Consider the following 25811-nt stretch of genomic DNA (forward strand, 5'->3'; position numbering starts at 1 on the left):
TATAAATAAAATAGTCAAAATATGGGCACAGCAGTCATCACTGTGTTTCAATATCAAAACAAACAATTATTTACAAATAAGCACAAAAGCATCTATCAAATTAAAAACAACATTCATTGAGACAATATCTGAAAATGTCTAAATTTTGGCAATAGGAAAAACCCCAAAAAAATGTCTTTAGAACCGGTACTTTAATAGCACAAACCGAAGAACACACATTGAGGATTCAGGAACTGTTGTCTGTAATTCAAACAATTGTTAAATGTGGTAACAATGGCAATGTAAAAAATGGTACAAAAAATTCCAGTTCTTACCTGTTACCAAAGTGAATCAATTTAAAAAAAGTTTCTTATGGGAATAAGGAATAAGTTAAAGATACTATTTGTGGTTTACTAGTATATCCTGCAATATTTTATCAAATGCCAATTATTTATTTTAGCATTTACAATACAAAAGGTGAAGAAATATATTAAAATATAGTCCGATATGTCGGTAACATGAAATAATCTTGAGTAACAGGACAGAGATGGTAACAGGAAGGAATTATTTTTTCAAAACAATTGCTTTATTTCATAGTTTAAGAAAATACATCATTACAAATTGGTCACAATTGGAGGATAACAGCAAACAAGGTACACAAAAAGGCTGTAACAGGAGAGAACAACAAAATTATTCTTCTCTAATTTCTGATCTTTGGGGAGCTCGGATTTTTCAAACTGACTGCCATTCAAACTATACATACATTCAGGAAATGATGCTCTTCTCATTGCATTATAAGAAATCCAATCTTAGTCTTTCAAACGTTTCCACAGGTTGAAAAAAACCAGTGGTAACAGGAGGGAAATTACACTTGGGACAAAATTTAAAAGACCCTTAAAAATGCAAAATTTTATTATATGCTTTAGTTGTAATAAAAACAGACCAGTAAGGGACAAGTTTCTTATATATGATCTATCATATTTGTGAAAATCGGAAGTCTGTTTACTTAAATTGGATATTCTTTGAATGATTTAGTTGTCAAAAAACGCGGGACAATATGATTGTCGGGGGGTGTTGAACATTCAAATTATAATATTTTATTGGAAGAAGTATAAGAAAATATAAGAAAGAGTGTTTAATTGGCAATATTTGGTGCATTATATACTCTAGTTAATACTGAAACTTAAAATTTTCCAAAAAGATGGTTGAATAAAAAAATAATTGCTGGTGAAAGATGGAACCAGGAAATTATACTTTTTCAGATATTGTCTCACATGCATATAGGTACTATTTGAGCTGATAAATATATGAATGGGTTATGATTTCGATACGAAATATATGTATAGGTAGGGATTTCACAATTATTCAATATATGAATGGGGTTTTTTATTAAATCCCAGCTGCACAACTGTACCCACAATCCGAATTGGACGATGTATACTAAAATTATAAATATATATATTGTAAAAACATGAATTGTTTTTTTTTTTTTTTTAAAGGCGAAACTTGAGCATCTATGTAATAATAAATAAGCAACCTTTAATATCTTTTTTTATCAAAGTCAGTGTGTAGAAATATATGTGTATACATGTTACACAGGTGAATGACCCATTTTGTCATGCAGTTTGTTAACAAAACTTGAACTTAGGTAAGAGATTGTTATATCATTTACATTTTTTTTTACATGTTTTATTTTCTTAACATAAAGTAAAATCAGGATAATGGCGTTTGACAAAACTGATTACTTATACGTCAGGTTATCACGTTTTAGTAAGATGCCAATACACTGAAATAAGTAGTTTATGTGATAAACATAATATCAAGGTTATTTTATACTGATTTGATGTAAACAATTATAAAGGGACGATTGATACCAAAGGGACAATCAAAATTCATAAGTCTAAGAAACAACTGACAAAATACAATGAAACGAAGGATACAAAACACATCACAGAAAATGAAAGAGGTAAAAACACGTACCACAGCAAAATCTGAGAGTGAACTAAGATGCCCCTGAAGGATAAAGCAGCTCCTGTTCTACATGTGACACCCATCGTGTGGCGCATTCAAGTACACCGGTGTAAAGTCTCATTCACTGATTTCATCATCGAAAAAATAGGACTGAATTGTAGTTACTGCAATTGGTTATATCCTTGGTCATCCCCAACTAGTGACGGTGTCCGTAAAATTTTCGAATGCTTAATTTCAACTGTACCACTTGGAACCCGGGTTCATTAGCTTCCTTGTAAGCAGCAACCCTCGATCAAGGTATTCGTGATAGGAAAAGCAAGCTCTGTAATATGATATCAATTGGGAGATGTATACTCCATATAAAGGCGCTGCTGGAATGTTGCTAGATATAAATGCATATATGGAAAGTTCACAAATTGGAAAGCTCTAATCAACCTTTTGTCGTAAAGTTTGGATTTCAACCGAACCAAATCGTCAATTTCTAGATGCAAGTTAACACTTGAGGCAGACTTATCTGTATCTGTGGAATCCTTTATTTCGGGAGATGATGCATCATTTATATAGTGAAACGTGAAGTTAAAGAATGATACTAGCTTCTTAATATTCTTCATGAAAACCTCCTGTATGAAGTCTGTATCATAAGAATAAATTGACAAGTAAAGGATCACAAAACGTTCTCATAGGAATGTCGATTGTAAGTTGAAAAAAAGTCCTCCAAAATTAACAAATATCTGGTCAATAAAACATTAAAGCATCTTGCTGATGTCAGTTTCGGAGAATGTTTTGTTTATATCAGTGTAGTTGTATACAAAGCATGATTTACTCTACTTTAAAATATAATGAAAATACGGATATTGTTTTGATTGCAATTTACTGTAATAAAATTTTAGAAATCATGTTAGATTATGGAATATATCTACCTCATGCAAAGCTCTAATTCCTTGTCCGGTTTTGAATACACTTTAGGTCCTTTTGGTTGATCAGCACTTCAAGGTTTATATAAAAATAGGTTTTGGATTTTCAAATAAAAATTGCCTCGAGCATCACTGCATTTGGGATTCGTCTGATAAACAGAAGGTCCTCGTTCAGAACTATTTATCATACCAAATGCGTACGGAAATTGTATAATAGCAGCAGCAGGGTTGTTGTAATATTGTATGAACTTGTTGTAGCTGTAGTTGTTGTCGTAGAAAGTTAAGATACATAAGGGAACGACGATTTGATATTCTAGGAGAAGAGATTTTTTTCAGATTGAATATTCATTTTCATCTGTCATTATGCATGCTACATGTAATTATCAACCGCACATACATTTATTTTCACTTTTGTACACAACTTTTCCTTGCATTTTGTGTTGCAGAATATCAATTTTCATCCAGTCGAATGCACAGGTTATTTATTTTCAGCTCTAACCAGGCTAGGATATCCGTTTTTAAAATCCTCACGATTGCCCATATCCCACCCCAGAAATCATATGGTCGTCCCCTAAGCTGAAACTGTTTAGTTGTGTACCATAAACACCAGTGTATGTAATGTGCGAATCCTAAAATGTCATTTTTACTGTATCCGTGATGAATTTCTGATGTAGAATGATAATAAACAGACGACAAATTCAAGATTTTTGAATGAAATAAGAAATAATATATAATGTGTACTGTTTTTATAAATTCATGATATAGGTATGAGATGCGGACGGGTTTTCATCGCGCCTACAGCCATCCAGGTGCAAAATTGATACACAAATAGATAAATATTAAGAATAGTTCACAAACAGAGCGTGCAAAAATTTTAAATTAGCAGTTAAGTTTCATTTGCAGAAAAATGTATCTTTTAACATAATTATTAATGTTGTTTAACTTACAACAGGTTTTGTTATTCAGCTTGTTGATATTGAATCAAATTCCACTATGCTGTTTTCGTTATGCGATTCATGTTTACTGTCGAATAATGATACTAGACTTTCATTTTCACTGTAGGGCGATTCATTTCTATTGTATATGCGATGCATTTTCACAGAAGGAAATTAATTAATTTTCATTATATAAAGTCTTAATTCAGCCGACTCTCTAACAAAATTTATGAAGTCAGAAGGATTGATTATATATGCATACTTAGTGAGTGAAAGTCTGAGGTAATATATCAATAAATTCCTTAAACATGGTATTTATTGCTAATATAGTCAATTCTATTTTCTCAAATAATTTGTCCTGATCTATATTTAGGATAAAATTAATTCTTTCCTATGACACGTCATCATTAAATACATATATCTTGGATAGTTAAGCCAATCCACGTCACCGGAAAAGCAAAGTTTCTGTTTCGGTCTAAATCTACATCGCATACTAATAAATTAAACGTCATTAGAGCTAATTTCCTAATGCTTGTAATTAAAAGGTGTGGTTGGCCTTGATTGTGTTAATGTTGCCTAAGCATTGTAATTAAGATTGAGCAAAAGTTTTTACAAACAAGAGGGTATGAATGCCCTTTACCGTCAGGCGTCAAACGGTCATTTTCGGCTACCGTTAGCGTCAAATTGGTTGCAATTTTACCGTGATTCGTCAACATATCCTTATCGTGATTCGTCAGAGGTCTCAAATAATTATCGTTACCGTTATTTTTGGACAAAAATTAACGTGATTCGTCAAAATCAGTTGATTTTTTTATCGTCTTGAAGAAAGTCTTCATTTTATCGTCATACACCAAAAATTACCGTTGACGTCATTTGGCAAGATTTTTTACCGTTATTCGTCATGAAGGTACCCCCATCACCACCCTCAAACAAAGTAAGCAAGCCAACCAAACCTTTAAACTACAAGCGTTAGGATAATAGCTCTAATGGATGCATTTGAGATAACAAAGAGCATTCACAAAACGATCTTCATTTCACGTTGAATGAGTGGAAACGTTTTCATCTTGCACAAACAATTGACGCTTGGATGACTGGATAATTGATATTTATCATGCCATTGTGTATAAATCTTATACAGTAAAGAAAGTTCGAGCAACAGTCAAGTCACCTTAAATATGCTTGAATTTCTTATAAGTCGGTGTTACAAATAAGCCAATACGCAATTGTGAGAATACAAAGAATTATTGAAAACAGTTTATTGTGATATGTTTAAATGGTTCTATTCCACGGGGTATAACCGCCGTACAGTTGATTCCGCACGTTAATCGCTACATCGCGAAGCAATGTTGGTAGATATACCGTTCTTATATTTACACCAAAGACTAATTGACTAACTGTTCAGTTAAGTATTCAATGTTTATGAAAACAAAGTTTACTGCTCCTGGCAGCATTGTATATCATTTATATTGCATGAACACCATCGTGACTATTTTAAATAGACAGGTCTGTGAATTACTTGTAAATATCGCGAAACAAACACTATGTGTAACTCAAACTTGATTAATTTACAAATAGAGCATAGTTGGTTGTCTCTTTCACTAAATGCGACCGTGTATTTTGTGCTTTGTTGTTGTTAAAGTACATAATACGAATGAAAAACCCGTTGTTTTAATTTTATTTGAAGACATTTACTTGAAAAACCTCAGAATTTTGACACTGTACGATTCATTCTCTTTGTAGTTTGTTTTCTCTCTCTAGTACCGTTCGTTATACATTCGTGTACTGTTCGTTGTGCAAAAGCCTATCAATACGGTAGAAATATGTATGACACGGAGTGACAAATGTTCAAAGCTTTTTTAAGCGAGTTATAAAACTTTTCAAAGAAAATTCGCCGTAGAAAAACGTTATATTCATGGATGTTCTGCTCCAGTAAATTTTCGGATCCATGACAAGCTTATAGCAAACTCACAAACAATATTTGAATATTCATGATATGAACGTGGTTATACCCGTGTATATTCAGTAATCATCTACGAGTAGCTTGCATTTCAAATTGTAAATATCATCAATATTTAAGTCATTTAAAAACTATTTTCAGTTGTTGTATGTATAATCATATAAAACGACAATGATTCTGCTGCTTAAATAACACTTTTTTGGACTTTAATCCTGTTATTATACATTAAAAAGTTATATTCTAATGAAACTCTGTTAAAACATACATTCAAATCTATTATTTTGTATTTTCAAAAAGTAAACAAACACAGTTTTCCCCATCATCCTTTATTCTACAATAGACATACTCGCATACAACAGTGAAAATGAACTAACTGGATTCGCACTTTATATACACTGAACATGGTACAGAGGAGTGTAGAAGTAATTTCTATTGTTGACGTGAAGGTGGTGAAAGTTATGTTGGTTGTTGTGTACCACAAACATGAAATTCGTGTAGTATTTCTTTCAACGCAATGGGTATGATTTCTTATTATACCGAAGAGATGAGTAGATGATCATTCCTGTACAGTTAAAACTACTTCGTAAATTGTGTTTAGCTTGTCCTTGTTTAATACCTGCGAGAAGGTTACATTTAACTGCGATCTTGATGTAAATGGGGACAGGTGTTATAACAATCCATTGTACAGTGATATTGGAAAGACAAATGCAAAGCTGTTATCTAAGTGTTGAATATATGATTGAGAAATATTCAAATCGCCATTACCAAAACGAAATTGTTTTATCACGGTAAGGAGAAAAGAAATGAAAATATTAGTGAAATAAAAATGTAAATGCACACACAGTTCGCAAACAGTAGAAAGTATAGAAACGAAGGACAAAATAATGTTAAATAAATTATACAGTGAGGATTTTGAGATTACAGAAAAAACTACACGTCCTGGCAGAAGTGCTTACCGAACAGCTGAGGAACTGGCTACTGAATTCTCTTGGAGGATTATTCTCATCGGAAATCGGACTCAATGTGTAATAAAGTGTAAACATACTATGTGATAACAATCCACCAGAGACCAAACGTATAAGTTAGCAAATGTAGGTCACCGTACGTTCTTCAACAAAGAGCAGCACCCATACGCATAACAATCTATAAACGGCCCAAAGATGACAAATGTAAAAAATCATTTCGACATTACAAAGTCAATCTTATCCACTATATATAAAAAAAAAATGACACTGCTACTCCAAAACCATCTTTACGTATTGTGTCACAAGGTTTAAACAGAAATGTTTTGAAGTTCTACATTATTTATGATATCATCAAAGGCAAAGGGTAATATGGACAAAACAAGCAAGACATTAAAAACCAAAGAAGAAATGGAGAAACCAGGCGAGATAAACTATTGAAACAGATGCATTCGGTTTACAATTGTGAAAGAAATGAATCAATTTATTCATCAAATAGAACAATCCCTATTCATTAGTTTGATTCACAATTCATGAGTATTACAATATAACAGACCCGTCGTTTGACACTAACGTATCAGTATACCCTAGTTGAGCAGGATCTACTTATGTATATACACTTCTAGAACATTTGAGTTCAATCATGTCCTTGATGGAGTCCGTTGTTACTTTACGACCGTGCGAGGGCTGTATAGCCAGTCAAGTTCGTTAAAAACTTCCATCATCATTGTTACTTTAGTTTTCATTATGTGTTGTGTGGACTGTTTGTCTTTTTATCTTTTTTATTTTAGTCATGTTATTGTCTGTGTTTGAGCTACTTTAATGCGGAGTATTTTATAAGTTTAAATTTCGCGATTTTTCTGGCTAGACCCGTTTGTGAGATTATCATTTCGCGTTGTGTTCCTGTTGTTGAATCATCATACCGTTTGATAAGATTTTCGCAATTGAAAATAAGTCCTTTGCACAATTTTTCCTCTTTACAATATGATTTGCCATTTCTTTTTGGTATCTTTTATTATAATGTGACTTTCAGGGTCCACCATTTAGCAGTATTTGTAACACACGAAATATACAATACAATAATTCTTTACTTTAACAGGACAATGAGCTCAGACAGAAGTGATGAACTGTTTACTGTTCGGAGGTACCAGTATAAGAACGGTGACTTCGAGATTGATATTCCATGTGTGGAAAAAATTGCATTACACCCCTTTATGGCATTTTGGGGAGACAATTCAAAGATTGCTGAAAGATTACAAGCAATTCAGAACATGGCAATAAAAGGAGATGACATTTTAGTAGCCGCTTATCCTAAATGTGGTGAGATTATTTTTTTTTTTTTTTGTTAACTACAGTAACTATAGTATGTCAATTCATATTTAAACGGTGCACTCACAATTAGAGGATGTATACAGAAGGTCACGTATATGTCTGTTTGTTGATAAAAATTATTCACAAAAAAATAAACATTTAACTTTTAATTCGATAATCTAACAAATCCTTCCACTTTTATGACCAATACATACAAGTTATAATGTATGCAAATGAATAACAAAAAGCATGAAAAACAAATAGAAAATAATCGAGCTTCTAACTACGGCAAATAATTTGGAATCCAGTTTTGCAAGAATTTCAAAGTGCTGCTGAAACTCCTCTATCTTTCATAATCGAGGTGAAATGTAAAACTGATTTGAAAATACTTCTAAAATTTGAGTTCAAGAACAATAATTCTTTCAGATCATAGCGTTTTGAATGAAAGAAAAAAGCACCAACAAAACAAACCTATCTATTGTCAAATCATCACAATAAATTAGGACTGCGTGCGCTTAAAGTGTTTTAAACTAATTTCAAGATGACAGTTTCCATGAAAAAAATAACAATTTGCCGAAATGCTTGGTGTATATACATGTATACGAATGCAGTGACACCGAAACGTGACAATAATGTTACCATACACTTTTTATATGACGTAAATCAGAGCAAAATTTACTGAAGCAATTATTTCCATTATCATGCAGGAACTCACTGGGTTTGGGAGATAGTGAGCATGATAATGAAAGGAAAGGCCGACTACCAAAGAGATATTAAAGAAGAGTTAATGATTGAAGGAAAAATTGATTTGAGTTCAGTTGGCAACGGTGAAGCTTGTCGGTTACTGAATACTCATTTCCCGTACAGATTTATACCACGAAAGCTGATTGAAAATGGCGGGAAAATAATCCATGTCACTCGGAATCCTAAAGATATGTACGTTTCACTGTACCATCATGCTATCAGTTCGGGACTTTTGGGACCAAAATCTGAAAATGTGACATGGAACCAATACTTTAACGATTACGTTTTTGGTGAAGGTATGAGTTTATTAACATGATAATTATTCCCTTCACTCCTCTGTTGATATAGTCTATATAATATCACCATACACGTGAGTAACGTATCAATTAATATGTTTAAACTTCAAGTAATAGGAAAGAAGACATTTCACCACTGAAAAGAGAAAGTTGACAATGGGAAAGTTGCTTTTTTGCTATGTGTTATCTATCTTTTTCGGCATGTAAGATTGGCATCTTGAAAGAGTTATAAAGAATTGTATGTTGGTGACTTTGGAAGTTTGTAGTTGTGACTAATAAATTCATTAATAGATTTATCTGACTCGATATTTCTTCATTGATTGAGTTATGTTGTTGATTAGCTGCTGTCACTTTGGCATAGCGATACATCTCTTTGTTTTGATATTTTGATTTTGTATACGAAACTAGTCGATTTATCTTTCATTTCTGATGAAGTACAGCAGTATTGATAACAAACAATGTTAAGTAAATGAGGGTACTTATTTATCATTATACCAAAATAAACAAATGCAGGAAAGGACAAAACAATCTTCTTAAATTCATGTTGTTAGGGTTCTTAAAAACCAGAGTTTCACGTCTCATTTTACTTAAAGGAAAAGAAATCTGTTCCTTATGAGCTTTTTTTCAAACGGTGTATTAGGACGTATTTGCATCGTCAAAAAGTTCTGAAAATAACAGTTACATAAGTTGATACGTTCCTACTCAATGTAGTTATAAAAAAGTTGACATGTCAATATCTGTCGATTAGGACATTCAAAACATTTTAATGAACCACCCAAGGAAGTAGGAGGCAATTTGTTTTCCGGTCTGTGGGTCTGTTCGTCCGTCCATTGCCCCGTACCGAATCAAAGTTTTGATCGAACTTTAATATAGATTACCATGAATTTGTTTTAATATAAACTTGAAATGTAGAACACAAATGTTTATTACTATGTGCAATTGTTAAAATGAATGCAAAATAAAGGTTTTCCCCAGATTTCACGGTTCACTGAACATGGAAATGTCATAGTGAATCTGGGCATTGTGTTATATTGACATGTATTCGTGTTTCTGGTTTGATTTGACTAGAAGTGGTTAATGAAACATCTACCATGTGCGTAACTTAAGTATACAGGGCATCGATGTTCACATTACTTAATATTTACAGTACAGTTTTATGGTACATGGTTTGCTTATGAGAGGGAAATGTCGAGGGCGAAGAAAGAAAACAAAAACATTCTCTCTGTACATTTTGAAAAATTAAAATCGGTAAGTGATGTTAAAATTGATTGTGTGTATATATATAAACGTACATTGAAAACTACGTTAAGGATGTACTTAGGTAATCTAAGGTGAAATTAAATAAATCAAGAATTTAAAATTGGTACTATAAGCTGGAAGAGTATTAGGTAAGGACCAAAATAAACTAAAAATTTTGATAGGTCATGGAGCACCTTTTCAAGATATTTGATTTATAAAATATGGCGGGAAAAGGCTGACTCGGACTTTTACCTTATATTTTCATTGGTTTTATTTGGGTCTCAAATCAAACAAAAGAAAATCAAAAATCTGCTTAAATTTTGTCAAATGACCTTTTATGAGCTACTAAGTCTTATATTAAAAGATAAATAGATGTTATGGGGCAAAATATTTTACCTTGTATCGTATAGAAAAACACCAAGGAGTCCGAACATCTGACACAAATTCCAAACCCTCACCTAAGTACATCCTTAACTAATAGGACAAGGATATGAACAACTAAAGTTCTCTTACGACCTTCAACTTTAATGGATAAAAGTAATCCCCTATGATGAACAAGATGTATACCAATTTAGAAGAGAAATCAACGATCTGAGTTAAAATAAAACAATATTCGAAAAATAATTATTGCAGACAGAAACCACAGCATTACTGGCCCCGGCTTTTGACAGGCACAAAAAGAATATTGTGGTGTTTTAATCATGTTGTAGCACTCAATACTGACATGGAACAGTAGTGTAAAAGGACAATATAAGAACAAATTATAAACATCATCTGGAAAAGACTTGATCCATCAGATTGGAACTAACATAAGAAGTTATATACAAATACCGGTTTGATGGTATTTGCAGTCACTGAAGGCTAGAACAAAGCTCAATTTCAACTATTTCAACTATACAGTTCCCAATACTAAAATATATATTCTTTCATATGAACGACACTTACCTTTCTTCGATCAATTATGTAAAAACTAAAATCAGTACCATTATTATGATAAATAATAGCGTACATTACGAACAGAAGAAATTGTTAGCAGGAGTCCTGGACACTAAAAATACAAACCAAAAAGCAAAACCAGAAAACACCATGTAACCATTTAAAAAGACAAGGAAAAGACAATCAACAGTCCATAAAACTTAAGACTCTAGTCAAGACGAACCCCACCAAACTACGGTATTAAACTCAGCTGCTCTGGAAGGAAAGGCAGCTCTTGCTCCATTAATGGCAACCGTTGTTTGTTAATGACTAATAAACAAGTAATAATTAGTCATATTCGGTAACGTCATTTTCATGTAAAAGATGACGGGACATTTCAATGTGTCTACCACAAACTGAACATGTCCATGGTCATATGTGACAAAAAATATTCAACAACGGTTAACAAAATCATGACAGCATCAATAAATATTTCGAAGGGAAAACCAATAGAAATCCTTGGTTGAGCTGACTTGTAGGCAGCAAACGTCAAGGAATTCATGAGAGAAAATATGATACTAAAAGTCAATGGACAATTTTCTACCATTCAACATCGTACGCCAAAAAAAACTACTCCAAAATACATACATAGATATAAGAAGATGTGGTATGAGTGCCAATGAGACAACTCTCCATCCAAGTCAAAATTTATAAAAGTAAACCATTATAGGTCACAGTACGGTCTTCAACACGGAGCCTTGGCTCACACCGAACAGTAAGCTATAAAGGGCCCCAAAAAATACATTTTTGTAATGTGCACGCCGAAAAATTAAGAGAACTAATTCTAATGAATAATTATGTATAAAGATTGTGTTGTTCAACAAATTGTTATAAATTTGCGAATGGCTATATTCTATTTGCCTTCAAAGGTCATCAACATGCGTTTGCCAAGTACGAAGCATAGAAACTTCAAATATATTAAACTTTGAGATTTTTTTCAACAGGATCCAGTTACAGAAATACAACGGTTAGCAGATTTCATTAATATTCATGTGACTGACAATTTAGTAAAAGACATTGTTAACAAATGTGATTTTAAAAACCTTAAAAAGGCGGACAAAGATGTTAAATCAATGGGTCAAGAAATGAAAGTCCTAATTGAGGCTAGTACTAAGGATAATCCAAGTCTTAAACTTCCGGAAATTTACAGGAAAGGTATTATTGTATTCATTGATATTTTAAGGTCGTTTTGCTCTATATTTTATTTATTTTGCCCATTATTCTCTATTCTTTATATTCTAGTATAAAAAAATGAGAAGTTGTGGTGTGTATAGGTCACCGTACGGCCTTTAACAAAGAGCAAATCCCATACCGCATAGTCAGCTATAAAAGACCCCGAAATTACAAATGTAAAACAATTCAAACGAGAAAACTAACGGACTGATTTATGTAAAAACAATTTTGCCTATTTTGTTTTATTTATTATTTTTTTGGCCTGTTTTCTGTAGTCTTGGCTCAATTAAGTCTATTCTAAAAATCCCACCCAGACCCTCTTAAAGGGGGCAGACTTGGGTTAAGGGAGCTTACGATGCAAGTCAGTTCTGTGTTTGTAATTGATAGTTTTATGAATGTTTTAAGCAATCGTGTAAACGGGTGGAAATAATCAATGTTACCTAGAAGATTTGAATCAGTACTACCATCTGTATGACACAAACGATTTATGGATGTTAAGGATGTTCGCTCCACTTGTTATTGATTTTTTACCAGATATTCGGAATCCTCTGATTTTATCCATGTAGTGCCATTAAAAAATGTTGCCCACTAACACCTACTTTTCTCTCCATGATATGATTACATATAGTTAAAAATGTCATCTTTGAAAATCTTGTAAAATCCTTGTTATTTTTCATCGTTTTTGAAAGAAAACAGGTGCTAATGTTAAATGTATGAAAAATCTAGAGAGAATTATTTCCCGCCAAATTTTCAATGGCTTACATCTCGAAAACAAGCACAGTGACCATGCATTTTTTTCTGCTTTTAAAAAGCTTGTTATTTGGAAACAGAGTAGCAAACTTCCTTAATGTAAACACTGATGCTTATTTCTTATTATGCACTTATTCTTGTGATGTAAAGATATTAACGGTACCAATTTTAGTGCAAAGTGCTCATTGCGCATAGTTGAAAAATGTATCTTCTCAACTACAATGTTATTCATCAAAATACGTAGTTCATTAAGAAACACCTGATATGAGAATACCCTTTTTTCGCTTTATTGTTAATAAATATCAATTAGTATCATTTTACATTTTAAGTTGATAATACTTTTCTTTTCTAGGTTCAGTTGCTGACTGGAAGAATCATTTTACAGTCGCGCAGAATGAAAAGTTTGATGCATTAATTGAGATCGAGATGAAAGATATTGATCTAGATGTCTTCTATGAGATTACAAATACATAGAAATTTGTCATAATATACCTTTTTTGTCGGAAAATGTTCAATATAATATAAATTTGTCCAATGAGTCTTCAACACGGGTTGTTAAGTCATTTTCGAGCACCGTGTTGGCAATTCTAATTTTACTTGTTTTCATGTTTGAAGCTCATTTATGTACAAATGTCTCGTGTTTCATGCAAATTAGTGAAAAGCAAAGTGTAAACTATTTCATTTTTTTATGGTTCATGTTGAAATCACCAATCCATTTCCCGTCCGTCCGTGCCCATACCCCCCTTTCACAACCTTCGACAACGATTTGTATTGATACATAGCAACACAAATTCAGCTAAAATAAGTACTAAGTCCTTTACCGTGTTATGAAAATGAAAAAAGTTTGAAAATTCAGTTAGTAATAAAAATACAAAAAAATGGTATTTAAATTTTTTAGTTGAGAGAACTATAATATTTATACTTTGCGATGACCGAAATTAAACTTGTTTTAAAAGATTGTAAAAGAATATATGGTAATAATTAAAATGAATTAAAAAAAAAAGCTTTTATTTTTTACTGACAGACAGTCAACGTAAACAATTAAGAAGACTGTTACATGTAGATCAGTGTCCCTCATTCGGATTTATAGCTTCCACGGACAATTGTTTTCCTATGATCAGCGTGTGGTTGGACTGATCTCAGTTCTTCATTGCTTAAATCCACCTCGTTAGTCTCGCGCCTCAATTGCAGGAGTTTGTTTTTTTTTTTTAGATTATTGTCGGCTGAGAATGATGCGTCCGTATAAGGAAACATGTCTTTCTGTGAACTATTACCTTGTGAACTAGCAAATCAAAAACAAATCCGACTCAGTGTGTCTATGAAGTACAAAGAAAAGGTTTAAATTTATATTACATCGGTATATTCTCGTCATGATTAGAGTGTAATATTTCCCACTAGACAGTAAAACACTGATCAATTAATCTGTCCATCCATTGTGACGTACATGTACAATGTGCTTTCTTTCCTTTGCTTTCACAAAAAAAACCCGATCATGCGTGATTGTGTCGAACAGACAGAGCATGATCTTTTTGCACATCATTGAAAACGAAAGGTATTTGCCTCCATACTATAAAAAATACATCATTAAAGAAGCGGATGCGATGTAGCCACCCTGTCTATTTCGCCACTCAACGGATATATATATATGTATTTGAAATATTCAATATTTAGTCATATTTCATATTACAATCAATAAGAAACAACATATCTATACAGAGAATAATTTTTCATAAATGAGAGGACTTGTTTACGGTTAAAGTGTAATAGGTTACGGGAGAATATAACCAGCACCAAGGATAAGGATAGCACTATAAAAATCCTTGCCTATACCAATGACAATAAAGCACTGACTAATTTCTTTGATTGATTACTGCTAAACGCCAAGTAAGTAATTAAGTAAATTTCATTTGAAAACAGCATATATTTACATAATAAAATATCAAAGCATGAGCTGTTGTGAGCTCTTTATCGAACGATATAAAAAAAAAAAAACTAATGAAGTCTCATGAAAATAACAAAATAAAACCCTGCAAAGCTAATCAAAGTTGATTTCTGTACCTCCACAGTCAATGTTCATATGGCAAGCGCCCCCTATGTGCACTCACTTAGGAGAATATCAATAACTGCAATGTCATAAAAGTAGCATTGAAGTAAATAAGCACTGGCATTAAAAAAAATGATAAATATATAGAGGTATGCAACCTTGCATCTAGCAAAAGGACATAAAAAATAGAAATTCTGTGTAAAAGAATAATGCAATGTTATTACATAGTTGTCCCTCTCCCCCTTTTAATGCACACTGTTGCACACACACACACACACATAATTTTAAACACACCTTCTATAAAAGAAAAAAAAAGCGTCTTGCAACTTACCCGATGATCAAATCTCATAAAACCGTTTAAGAGATGAAGGCCAATCAAATCAAAAATTGAGGGAATTGCATGGACTTAAAAAGGGGCGAGACTGGGTGCATCGATAGAACAAGAACATATTTTATTACCAATTAAGGGCCCACAAGGGGCATATAGAGAATACATGTATAAGGAAAAAGATCATTGATTTATAGCATAGAAACATAGAATTCAAATACACAATCACAATACAATTAGACTGTAATAAAGCCCTTGGTTTATAGTATATAATATAGTTATATGAAAAATGAATAGATCCAAGTCATATTGACTTTAATAATTTTCCCACAGCTTTAAGGACCTGATTGTCTTCACAGCTTAATAAATAAATGAATTTTTGCTGATTGTCAAGTAAAGAAAAGTTAAAGAGAGCATCTCTAGATCTATCGGAGTTAAATTTTTCACATGAAGTTAAAAAATGGATTTCATATAAAACACAGCCAGAGGAGCATTTTTTGCAAATTCTTTCATTTCGTGGAATATTTGATTAGCGTCTCCTACTACGTATATATCACCCGCCACGCTAATCCACACTCAGTCAATGTGAATCAACAACTATTAGGACACCATCGGTACATATATCACTCGCCACGCTAATCCACACTCAGTCAATGTGAATCAACCACTATTAGGACACCATCGGTACATATATCACTCGCCACGCTTATCCACACTCAGTCAATGTGAATCAACCACCATAAGAACACCATCGGTACATATATTACTCGCCACGCTAATCCACACTCAGTCAATGTGAATCAACCACTATTAGGACACCATCGGTACATATATCACTCGCCACGCCAATCCACACTCAGTCAATGTGAATCAACCGCTATTAGGACACCATCGGTACAGATATCACTCGCCACGCTAATCCACACTCAGTCAATGTGAATCAACCGCTATTAGGACACCATCGGTACATATATCACTCGCCACGCTAATCCACACTCAGTCAATGTGAATCAACCGCCATTAGGACACCATCGGTACATATATCACTCGCCACGCTAATCCACACTCAGTCAATGTGAATCAACCGCCATTAGGACACCATCGGTACATGTATCACTCGCCACGCTAATCCACACTCAGTCAATGTGAATCAACCGCCATAAGGACACCATCGGTACATGTATCACTCGCCACGCTAATCCACACTCAGTCAATGTGAATCAACCGCCATTAGGACACCATCGGTACATGTATCACTCGCCACGCTAATCCACACTCAGTCAATGTGAATCAACCGCCATTAGGACACCATCGGTACATGTATCACTCGCCACGCTAATCCACACTAAGTCAATGTGAATCAACCGCCATTAGGACACCATCGGTACATATATCACTCGCCACGCTAATCCACACTCAGTCAATGTGAATCAACCGCCATTAGGACACCATCGGTAAATATATCACTCGCCACGCTAATCCACACTCAGTCAATGTGAATCAACCGCCATTAGGACACCATCGGTACATATATCACTCGCCACGATAATCCACACTCAGTCAATGTGAATCAACCGCCATTAGGACACCATCGGTACATATATCACTCGCCACGCTAATCCACACTCAGTCAATGTGAATCAACCGCTATTAGGACACCATCGGTACATATATCACTCGCCACGCTAATCCACACTCAGTCAATGTGAAGCAACCGCCATTAGGACACCATCGGTACATATATCACTCGCCACGCTAATCCACACTCAGTCAATGTGAAGCAACCGCTATTAGGACACCATCGGTACATATATCACTCGCCACGCTAATCCACACTCAGTCAATGTGAAGCAACCGCTATTAGGACACCATCGGTACATATATCACTCGCCACGCTAATCCACACTCTGTCAATGTGAAGCAACCGCTATTAGGACACCATCGGTACATATATCACTCGCCACGCTAATCCACACTCAGTCAATGTGAAGCAACCGTTATTAGGACACCATCGGTGCATATATCACTCGCCACGCTAATCCACACTCAGTCAATGTGAAGCAACCGCTATTAGGACACCATCGGTACATATAGCACTCGCCACGCTAATCCACACTCAGTCAATGTGAAACAACCGCTATTAGGACACCATCGGTACATATATCACTCGCCACACCATCGGTACATATATCACTCGCCACGCTAATCCACACTCAGTCAATGTGAATCAACCACTATTAGGACACCATCGGTACATCTATCACTCGCCACGCTTATCCACACTCAGTCAATGTGAATCAACCACTATTAGGACACCATCGGTACATATATCACTCGCCACGCTAATCCACACTCAGTCAATGTGAATCAACCGCCATTAGGACACCATCGGTACATATATCACTCGCCACGCTAATCCACACTCAGTCAATGTGAATCAACCACTATTAGGACACCATCGGTACATATACACACCTAATACATGTATCTAATGTTTTAGACCGCAAAACATGTCCTAGGGAGGTGAGCCAAAGACACAAAATATCGGTCAACCAATTCGTGATGGTGACTGTAAAACTTGTGTAGTGCCGATTTTAGTCGTTTTCCCTCACAAATCTGTTGGAGCCGTTTTTTTTTTGGTGCTAGGGGCACGGTCCTGTTAATGGAATCCGTATAATGTTAATAAAATTCAAGAGGTAACACATTAATTGAGATTTGTATTTACCATAGGATGATTGTGTTACGGCGGAGAAATGAGAAGGTGACAGTTTGAATTATCACGTTTGTCATAGATTCTAGTTGGAAGTCATCCATCTGAGGAAAAGAATAAGATGTGGAAGAGACCTTTTAGTTTTTGGTAGTATCCTTAATCTCGAGTTCATTTGGATATATGAGATGCAGAAACTCATTGAAATGTTGGTTATTGAGTGACATGATAATTATCATCAATATATCTAAATTGTAAAATTTAAAAAACTTGCAAAATGCTTTGTTTATTGTCAGCCGAAGTTATTATATATATATGCTGCTAAAAATTTTGTTATAAAATAATCCGGAGTTTTTCTTTACTCAGCATAGATATATCATACAAAAAGGAAAATATATATACCTAAAATGTCATATTTAATTTTGAAAATTAACGACAGCCAAACACATTAATACCAAAGCTGATATTAATGAAAATGTGTGCCTTAAAGTAAGTAGATATTTTCTCCGTATAGGTTGACGTGGAAATAGAAATATGGTATACCCTTAACTCTTATCATTTGATAATAAACCCCATACTTAAGAAGAGTGGCCATTTTTGCTGTGTAGGATGTGTAAATACACTGCCACGTCTGGTTAGAATAAGGACGTTAAATTCCGACGCCTCGTGTATGGGCAAATCACGTTTAAGGACCCTTAAAACAACTCTTTAGGGGGTCCGTATGTGGCCTCTTGCAAAGTAAAATAACTGCCCCTGTCCAAAGTACACTTATTTTACAGTGGCAGTCGTTATTCCTGAGCTTCATCCTGGTCGGTCCACATTGCATACCTAATGTGTTATCGTCCTGAATATGCATGACATATTCATGCAACTGGACGTTAAGAAAAAAAGATCAATCAACCATAATGTCATTCATTTGTCTTTTTTTATCGCAGGTGAAATAAAATTGAAAATCTGTTTAATTTTTCTTTTTAGTATAGACGACAAAAATTATTTAATAAACTTTCTTAAAATTTGGAGAGGCTTGAATTATTTAATGCATATATTATTATATGTCATTTGGACTCTGATGGATAGATGTCGATATCATACCTCATCTCCTTAGTTTTGTATTACCATTCTCTGGTATTTCTGTTAGTTGAATTGGTTCTGAAAAAGTGATGATATTTACGTTTTAGGTACCAGATAACATATGAGGGCGTTAGCAAGACCACCAAGATATTATTGTCAATGCAGAATGACAGTTTTCCATAATTTAGGAGGGGGTCTTTCAGCGATTTGACCATATGTTATAGAAAAGCATGATCAATGCAGGGTATCCAATTTCAGTTAACGACATCTTATATATTCGCTCTATAGTTGAGTGGCACATTGATAGTAAACATGTATATTTAGAGTTAAAGTATGGTATATTGGTATACATATGGTACAAATAAATTATATATATTAGAAAATCGGGGATTTATGATAATGAAGGGGGAGGGACTATGGAGGCTGAACATAGGGTCCTGTTCTCAAGCACCTATGATTTAGTGGAGATATACAAAAAAAATGCTGAGCGGTTGTAGTTATTACATGAAAACAAAGACAGATCCAGCGTGTTATTATTACAAACTTTATCCAAAAATTAATCTGGTTACCCTAATAAAATGATATTCATGATAAAAATAAAAACTTTTGAATATTGTACCTAGCTTCTATATATTCAAAGTGACAGGTTTTGGTTGTTTGTTCCAATTATAAAATTAAAACAAAATAAAAAGAGTTAGCGATATAAATGGATTTTAAATCACTATATTTATGATTTGAATTACCTGAAACTATAAAAAGCTTTAAAAATTTATAAGTGCATGCGCAATACATTGAAAAGTTCACATACAGGAAGTATTGATAACATCAACAGTTCCAATTTTACCACAAAAAGGGTATTGTAATGACATAAGAGTAATATATGCCTATGGTAAGCTCTACCTGTGTTATTATTTTGTTTTAACGTATCGTAAGAATTAAAGAAAATCATGTTTAAATTAAAAAACTAACATTAACACTATTTATCAGGTGATCGTCCGTTTTTATTATGAAGTCCCAAAGAGGTTGACAAAGTTATAAATATGGCTCACTGGACAAACATTAACTCTATTTATCTGGTGATCGTCCGTTTGTTTGAAGTCCCAAAGAGGTTGACACGGTTATAAATATGGCTCACTGGACATCTCCCATCCGGTAGGTCAACCCATGCGATAGTGCGGGGGCGTATGTTTAAATACGCAGTCACTTCGTTCTGTAATTGGGACGTTAAATCCAGTGCCTCTTGTAACATTTGCAAGTAGAGTACTAAACTCTTTACGCGTTTATCCAAATAGGTACATGACCTAGTGCAGAAACAAATTGTCTGTCCCTATCCAACAACTCCTCTGTAGACGTCTTAAATTATTACCATGTTACAAGAGTGCGTATTGGATTCATTATCAATTTGTTCTTTGTCCTAAATATTCATAACTTGAAATATTTGCCACTGGACTTAAATTAAAAAGAAATAAACCAATCCGTGTTTACCTTGAAAACATTATTCGTAGATACCCACACCTTTGGAGAAGAACTGTCAACGGATAATTTTAAGCACATTTTTATACTATTCTTTTAAATCAATAGGCAACAGATTTAACAAGGCTGCGAATTTATACATCTACAGCCAAACGGCTGCCACACTTTGTTTTTAGTGTCGGTCGGCAGAAGACTGGAGGATGACTTTATTCCCATACCCCAGTAAACCCTTGGGGTCTTTTTGAGATTAAGTAATACAGCCTGATGCAATATATTATTTTAACTATGTAATCCTAAGTAGTTAAAGCTTTGTATATGTTCAGCATTAAAGGATACGTCACTTAAAGAATCAATTTAAGAGCTATTAATATATAACGGTTACTGTTTATGGCTATCTGTGTTAAATACCTTATGTATTACTAGCGGTCTATAATACTGTATGGACATTATCATCGACTCCTTATAGTTATTGTTAAATGAATTGGGGTCCTACATTAAAATGTCATTAGAACTGAGGACTAGGGACTCTGGACTATTCGCCGTACTGAAATTAAATGATTGTGTATATATATATATGTGTGTGTGAATTTCAGTTATATATTGTATACTTATTTTATATTTGTCACATACTTATTGTTTGTAATCTATATGGCAATAAACATTTGAATTGAATTGAATCGATAGATCTTAAACACAAATTAATTAGGTCCTATGGCGTTTGACCTATTGTAGGACTCCTTTTCCTGCGTTTCTGCTGCGGTCCCGGATAAAAAGAAAATTGGTATCTTTGTTGATGATGTCCAGGGGATTAAAGTTAAGTTTATATATACGGCACCTTTCCTCAAGCCAAAATAAATACTTTCCTTTTCTCGCGTTATCTCATTCAAACATTCAGTTATAAACATTCAAAAATTCCACACATAAAACCATTCATTTGGATGTACTTACTAAGCATGCTTAGCATTTTATTTTGAAAAGGTATATTGAATGATTAATCTGATGGATGATTTAATTTTTTTTCAGGTCAAAAGAAAAAAATATTCATTACCAGAAACAGAAAACATGTCGTCAGATTTGTCAGAACCCCAATCTAAACCAAGAGAGACATTCATGATGAAGATCAGTGACCTAGAAATATTTCTTCAATTCCATGCTGATACACATAACACAGTTTTGAACTTCCAGAATATATCTCCAGAGAATTTCGACTTAAAAAAAAAAGCGCAATGTGAACAAATATTCTCAAACAAATTTAGGGATGCCTTACAAAAAGTTGCAGAAGAAAGTAAAATGAATGAGGAGCTTCATTCATTTGTTAAGAAAATTAGCAAGAAAATAAGAACACGTGACATGCATACTGTCAGTACAAACAAATGGCGTCCGTGGCTAAGGACACAAGAAGACGAAGCGACCGCCGAAAAAAAGATAAAAGATGACAATGCTTGCACAGACGACACCGGTGTTTTCTTGTTGTACTCACGAACCCCTACATCAGATGTAATTGATAAGAGTCGTCTTGAAGAAATGAAACTGCGTAAGGAGGAAATACCGTCATCTTCCGAGTCCACGTCAGGTTTAAGCGACGACTCGCGTGTTTGGCTAACTATTCCATTGAATGCAGTTCGCCAAAACAGAATAGACGTATTAGATTTATGCATTAAGACAGGAATAGATATAGGAATATTTCGCGATATTCGTGGTTTATCACTTTTACACGAAGCCTTATTGGGTGTCACAGATAATGAGATGATAGAAAAGCTATTAACGCATATCAATAAGAGTTCTTTATCTGACAGCAATTTTCCTCCAATGAAAGTGCTTATGGCCAATGAAAAGTTATCTTGTAAGCAAAAGATAGAATTAATGAGAAAACTCATTTCGTATGGTGTGCCACTGCATTATGACAATTCTACTGAGGGAGGTGCTGTTCAAAATGTTATCTCTGCGATGAGCAGTGTTCATGACGAATCAATGATTGAAGACTGGAAACAATTGCTAGATGAACTTCTGTCACTCGGAGTTAGCATAAATAGTACAGACTGGTTTAAACACACGGCTCTGCTGGTTGCCATCAATAGCATTCCGCCTCATGGGTTTGAAGACATGCATGATGAAGAAAATTCAGTTCAAAATTTGAAAGTAATACGAAAGCACAAAATGGAAATAGTCCAATATTTGCTGGAAAAGGGTGCCAATCCTGACATAAGGGATGCATCCGGTAGAACATGCCTCCACAATGCGGCACTGTCTCAGAACGTGGATGTGGTCGACTTAATAATAAAACATGGAGCATGCGTTAATTCCTTAAATCATTTAGGAATGACTCCTATTTACTGTGTGTGTACTCAGGGTGACTGGAGTGAGGAGGAGGATGACGTCCATGACATTCTTTTCCCTATTCTACTTTTACTGATAAAGTCTGGTTGTGACGTGAACAAGCAGGGAAAAGATCTCTCAAGCGTCCTTCATTTTGCAGCAGCAAAACTGAACTATGTCATTTGCAAATTTTTATTAGAATCGGGAGCCGATGTAGCAGTCAGTGATCACTTAAGGCGAACACCATTACATCTTTCTGTTCGAAATAAGGATACGACTGTAATAGATTTACTTCTACAATTTGGCGCCAATTTAAATGCAAGAGACATCCATAATGATTCCCCGTTACACAACGCATGTTTGTTTGAAAACACAACAGCTGTTCAAGTCCTTCTAGACAATGGTGCTGAGGTATCAATAGTAGGGGATTTGGGGATCCAACCTATCCATATTGCGGCAGAAAATGGTAACTTTTCCATGATAAAATTTTTTATCGACAATAATGCAGATGTCAATGTCAAAGATAATTTTGGCGCTACTCCGCTGCATTATGCAGCGGCAGATGGAAATCCCGATTCTATTCCATGTCTGCTCGATAATGGAGCAGATAAGATGATCGCCGACGACATGGGGAGAAAGCCTCTTGATCTTGCAAAACAAATGGGACAATTCAAAGCGTCATCCTTATTAGCTGAAAACGAGTCTGATGTTAAATTTGGTAATTTTCCAGAAGGATTGTTTCCAAACAGACCTCTTGTTAAAATGTCGGATGTAGATGAATATTTCAATAACCTTATAATTAAACTACAACGTATGCGAAATAGTGAACGAGACATAGGGGAAACTATTCTAAATACTCCAGGACTTGGCAAAGTCGATTTCGCTAAGGGAGAGAATGCAGACATTTTCCAGATCATCCAACAATTTATAGACAAGGTATTGGTTAGAGTCGGTGAATTAGATCCATTATTTAAAGGTTGTTTATTGAATGCAGGAAGTACATTGGAAGGCGTTAAGATAGGATATCCGAATGAATTCGATTTTCTAGTCCATCTTGAACATTTCAGTTCTATTGTAGAGAGAATTGAAACATCTGACGTTCCTGGCTTTTCAAAGATATTCGTGAAGTCACCTCTTCCCAAGAAGTACGATACGTTTTGTGAGCGTTCAAGTAATTATCTAAACGCGGGTTGTATCCTGAGGCGCTTCAACCAGCTTCTACGACTGGCAAAATATGATGTTCTACAAGAGCATGTTGAACATATATATACTGGACATATGATTCTACGGGATAGTGAAAGCGTCATGAGTAATCTACCTATTCCACTCGGTAATCTTGTTGCTTTGTCCGTAACATGGAGAGGTAGAGAGTTTAAGTTTTTGGACATATCCATTGACGTAAATCCTGTCGTTTTCACAACAAGTTGGCCACATGATGTAATTACTGACTGTTCCTTGATGCCAAATCTCACAGACAAGGGAATGTACTTGATTCCTAAAATGTGTGAAGCAGTTTCTAGTTGGCCTGGAGAACTGATTAACGAAAACACTGATTTATGGCGTTTTTCTTTTGCGCATATAGAATCTGAAATTATTCAGTCACTACCGCCGGAAGGAAGGGATTGTTATATGTTGTGTAAGACCTTCCGACTGGAACCTCTTTGCTGTAGTGTCGAACTTGACAGAACGGGTATAAATGAGCCGGAGTGTGCGTTCTCATCCCGTTTAAACCAAAAGGTTTCTTCATCCGACGACGACCAAAATGACGATGCTGATGATGATGATGATGAGAATGATGATGATGACGATGACGATGATGACGATAATGATGATGATGATGATCAAATAAAGCAAAACTTTGAAACCGCAATGGAAAATTACGCTAACAAAAATAATGAGATAGATCTAAATGAATTGATGGACTATGAAGAAGAATTTGGCAAAGATGAAATGACAGCAGAAAAATTAATTCCTTCATACTATATCAAGACCCTTTTTCTGAAAGAGGTAGAGCTTCTTTATAAGGAAAATAAAAACCTTTCGAATAAAGATCTGAAAACAATGACAAGGAAAGTGTATGACAAAATATTAACTGCCATAGAAACCGAGTATCTATCAACATTGCTGGTACCAACGCAGAATATTTACCACGCAGCAAGACATTATGAAAACGAAGATGGGGCTGTGGAATTAAGACATAAGTTCTGTGAAAACATACTCCAACTCCTAGAAAAGCTTGATTTTAAGACCAATTAAATATTGAACTTCAAAATGTGTTTTACTGATGTTTTTGGGTGGAAACATGAATGAAATAAAAAAATTAAAAAAACATGCATGGCATTTTATATGGCATTACAAGAAAACACATGATGATACGTTGTAATTAGAATGCCGTTAATCATTCATTGGCTAGTTAATATACCATGCACGTACATGACAGACGCAGATATGCTCCAAAAGTAACAGAAATCTTAATTAAGTCAAAGTTGACTCTAGATGGATTCAGCTATTGTTTTTATGTCCTTTGTGGTATATTATAGTTCTTCGGTTCTTATGCATTCTTGGATTTCAAATTTTCGGCTTAACGAAGTCATTCCTGATGAAGATAAATCCTAGTATCTATGATGAGTTTATTCGTCTACAATAGACTCGTTAGTGACGCTCAA

At 34.4% G+C, this 25811-nt stretch overlaps 2 protein-coding genes across 2 annotated transcripts; both read left to right on the forward strand.

The window, feature by feature from the left end:
* Positions 1 to 1560: 1560 nt before the first annotated feature.
* On the forward strand, positions 1561 to 14215 carry LOC127732130 (sulfotransferase 1B1-like). Its single transcript, XM_052241206.1, has 6 exons — positions 1561 to 1627; positions 7818 to 8038; positions 8737 to 9069; positions 10217 to 10317; positions 12228 to 12438; positions 13559 to 14215. The coding sequence occupies exons 2-6, from the start codon at positions 7822 to 7824 to the stop codon at positions 13678 to 13680; spliced, it is 984 nt and encodes a 327-aa protein (XP_052097166.1). The 5' UTR covers positions 1561 to 1627; positions 7818 to 7821; the 3' UTR covers positions 13681 to 14215.
* Positions 14216 to 20147: 5932 nt separating this feature from the next.
* LOC127732120 (uncharacterized) lies at positions 20148 to 25417 on the forward strand. Its single transcript, XM_052241178.1, has 2 exons — positions 20148 to 20245; positions 21853 to 25417. The coding sequence occupies exons 1-2, from the start codon at positions 20237 to 20239 to the stop codon at positions 25399 to 25401; spliced, it is 3558 nt and encodes a 1185-aa protein (XP_052097138.1). The 5' UTR covers positions 20148 to 20236; the 3' UTR covers positions 25402 to 25417.
* Positions 25418 to 25811: the final 394 nt, after the last annotated feature.

This window comes from Mytilus californianus, unplaced genomic scaffold, assembly GCF_021869535.1.
Source record: "Mytilus californianus isolate M0D057914Y unplaced genomic scaffold, xbMytCali1.0.p SCAF_22, whole genome shotgun sequence".
NCBI lineage: Eukaryota > Metazoa > Mollusca > Bivalvia > Mytilida > Mytilidae > Mytilus > Mytilus californianus.

Coding starts and splice junctions, on each gene's coding strand:
- LOC127732130 (XM_052241206.1), top strand. CDS start 7,822: ATGAGCTCAGACAGAAGTGATGAACTGTTTACTGTTCGGAGGTACCAG. Junction 8,039..8,736: donor AGCCGCTTATCCTAAATGTG/GTGAGATTATTT, acceptor ATTATCATGCAG/GAACTCACTGGGTTTGGGAG. Junction 9,070..10,216: donor CGATTACGTTTTTGGTGAAG/GTATGAGTTTAT, acceptor TAATATTTACAG/TACAGTTTTATGGTACATGG.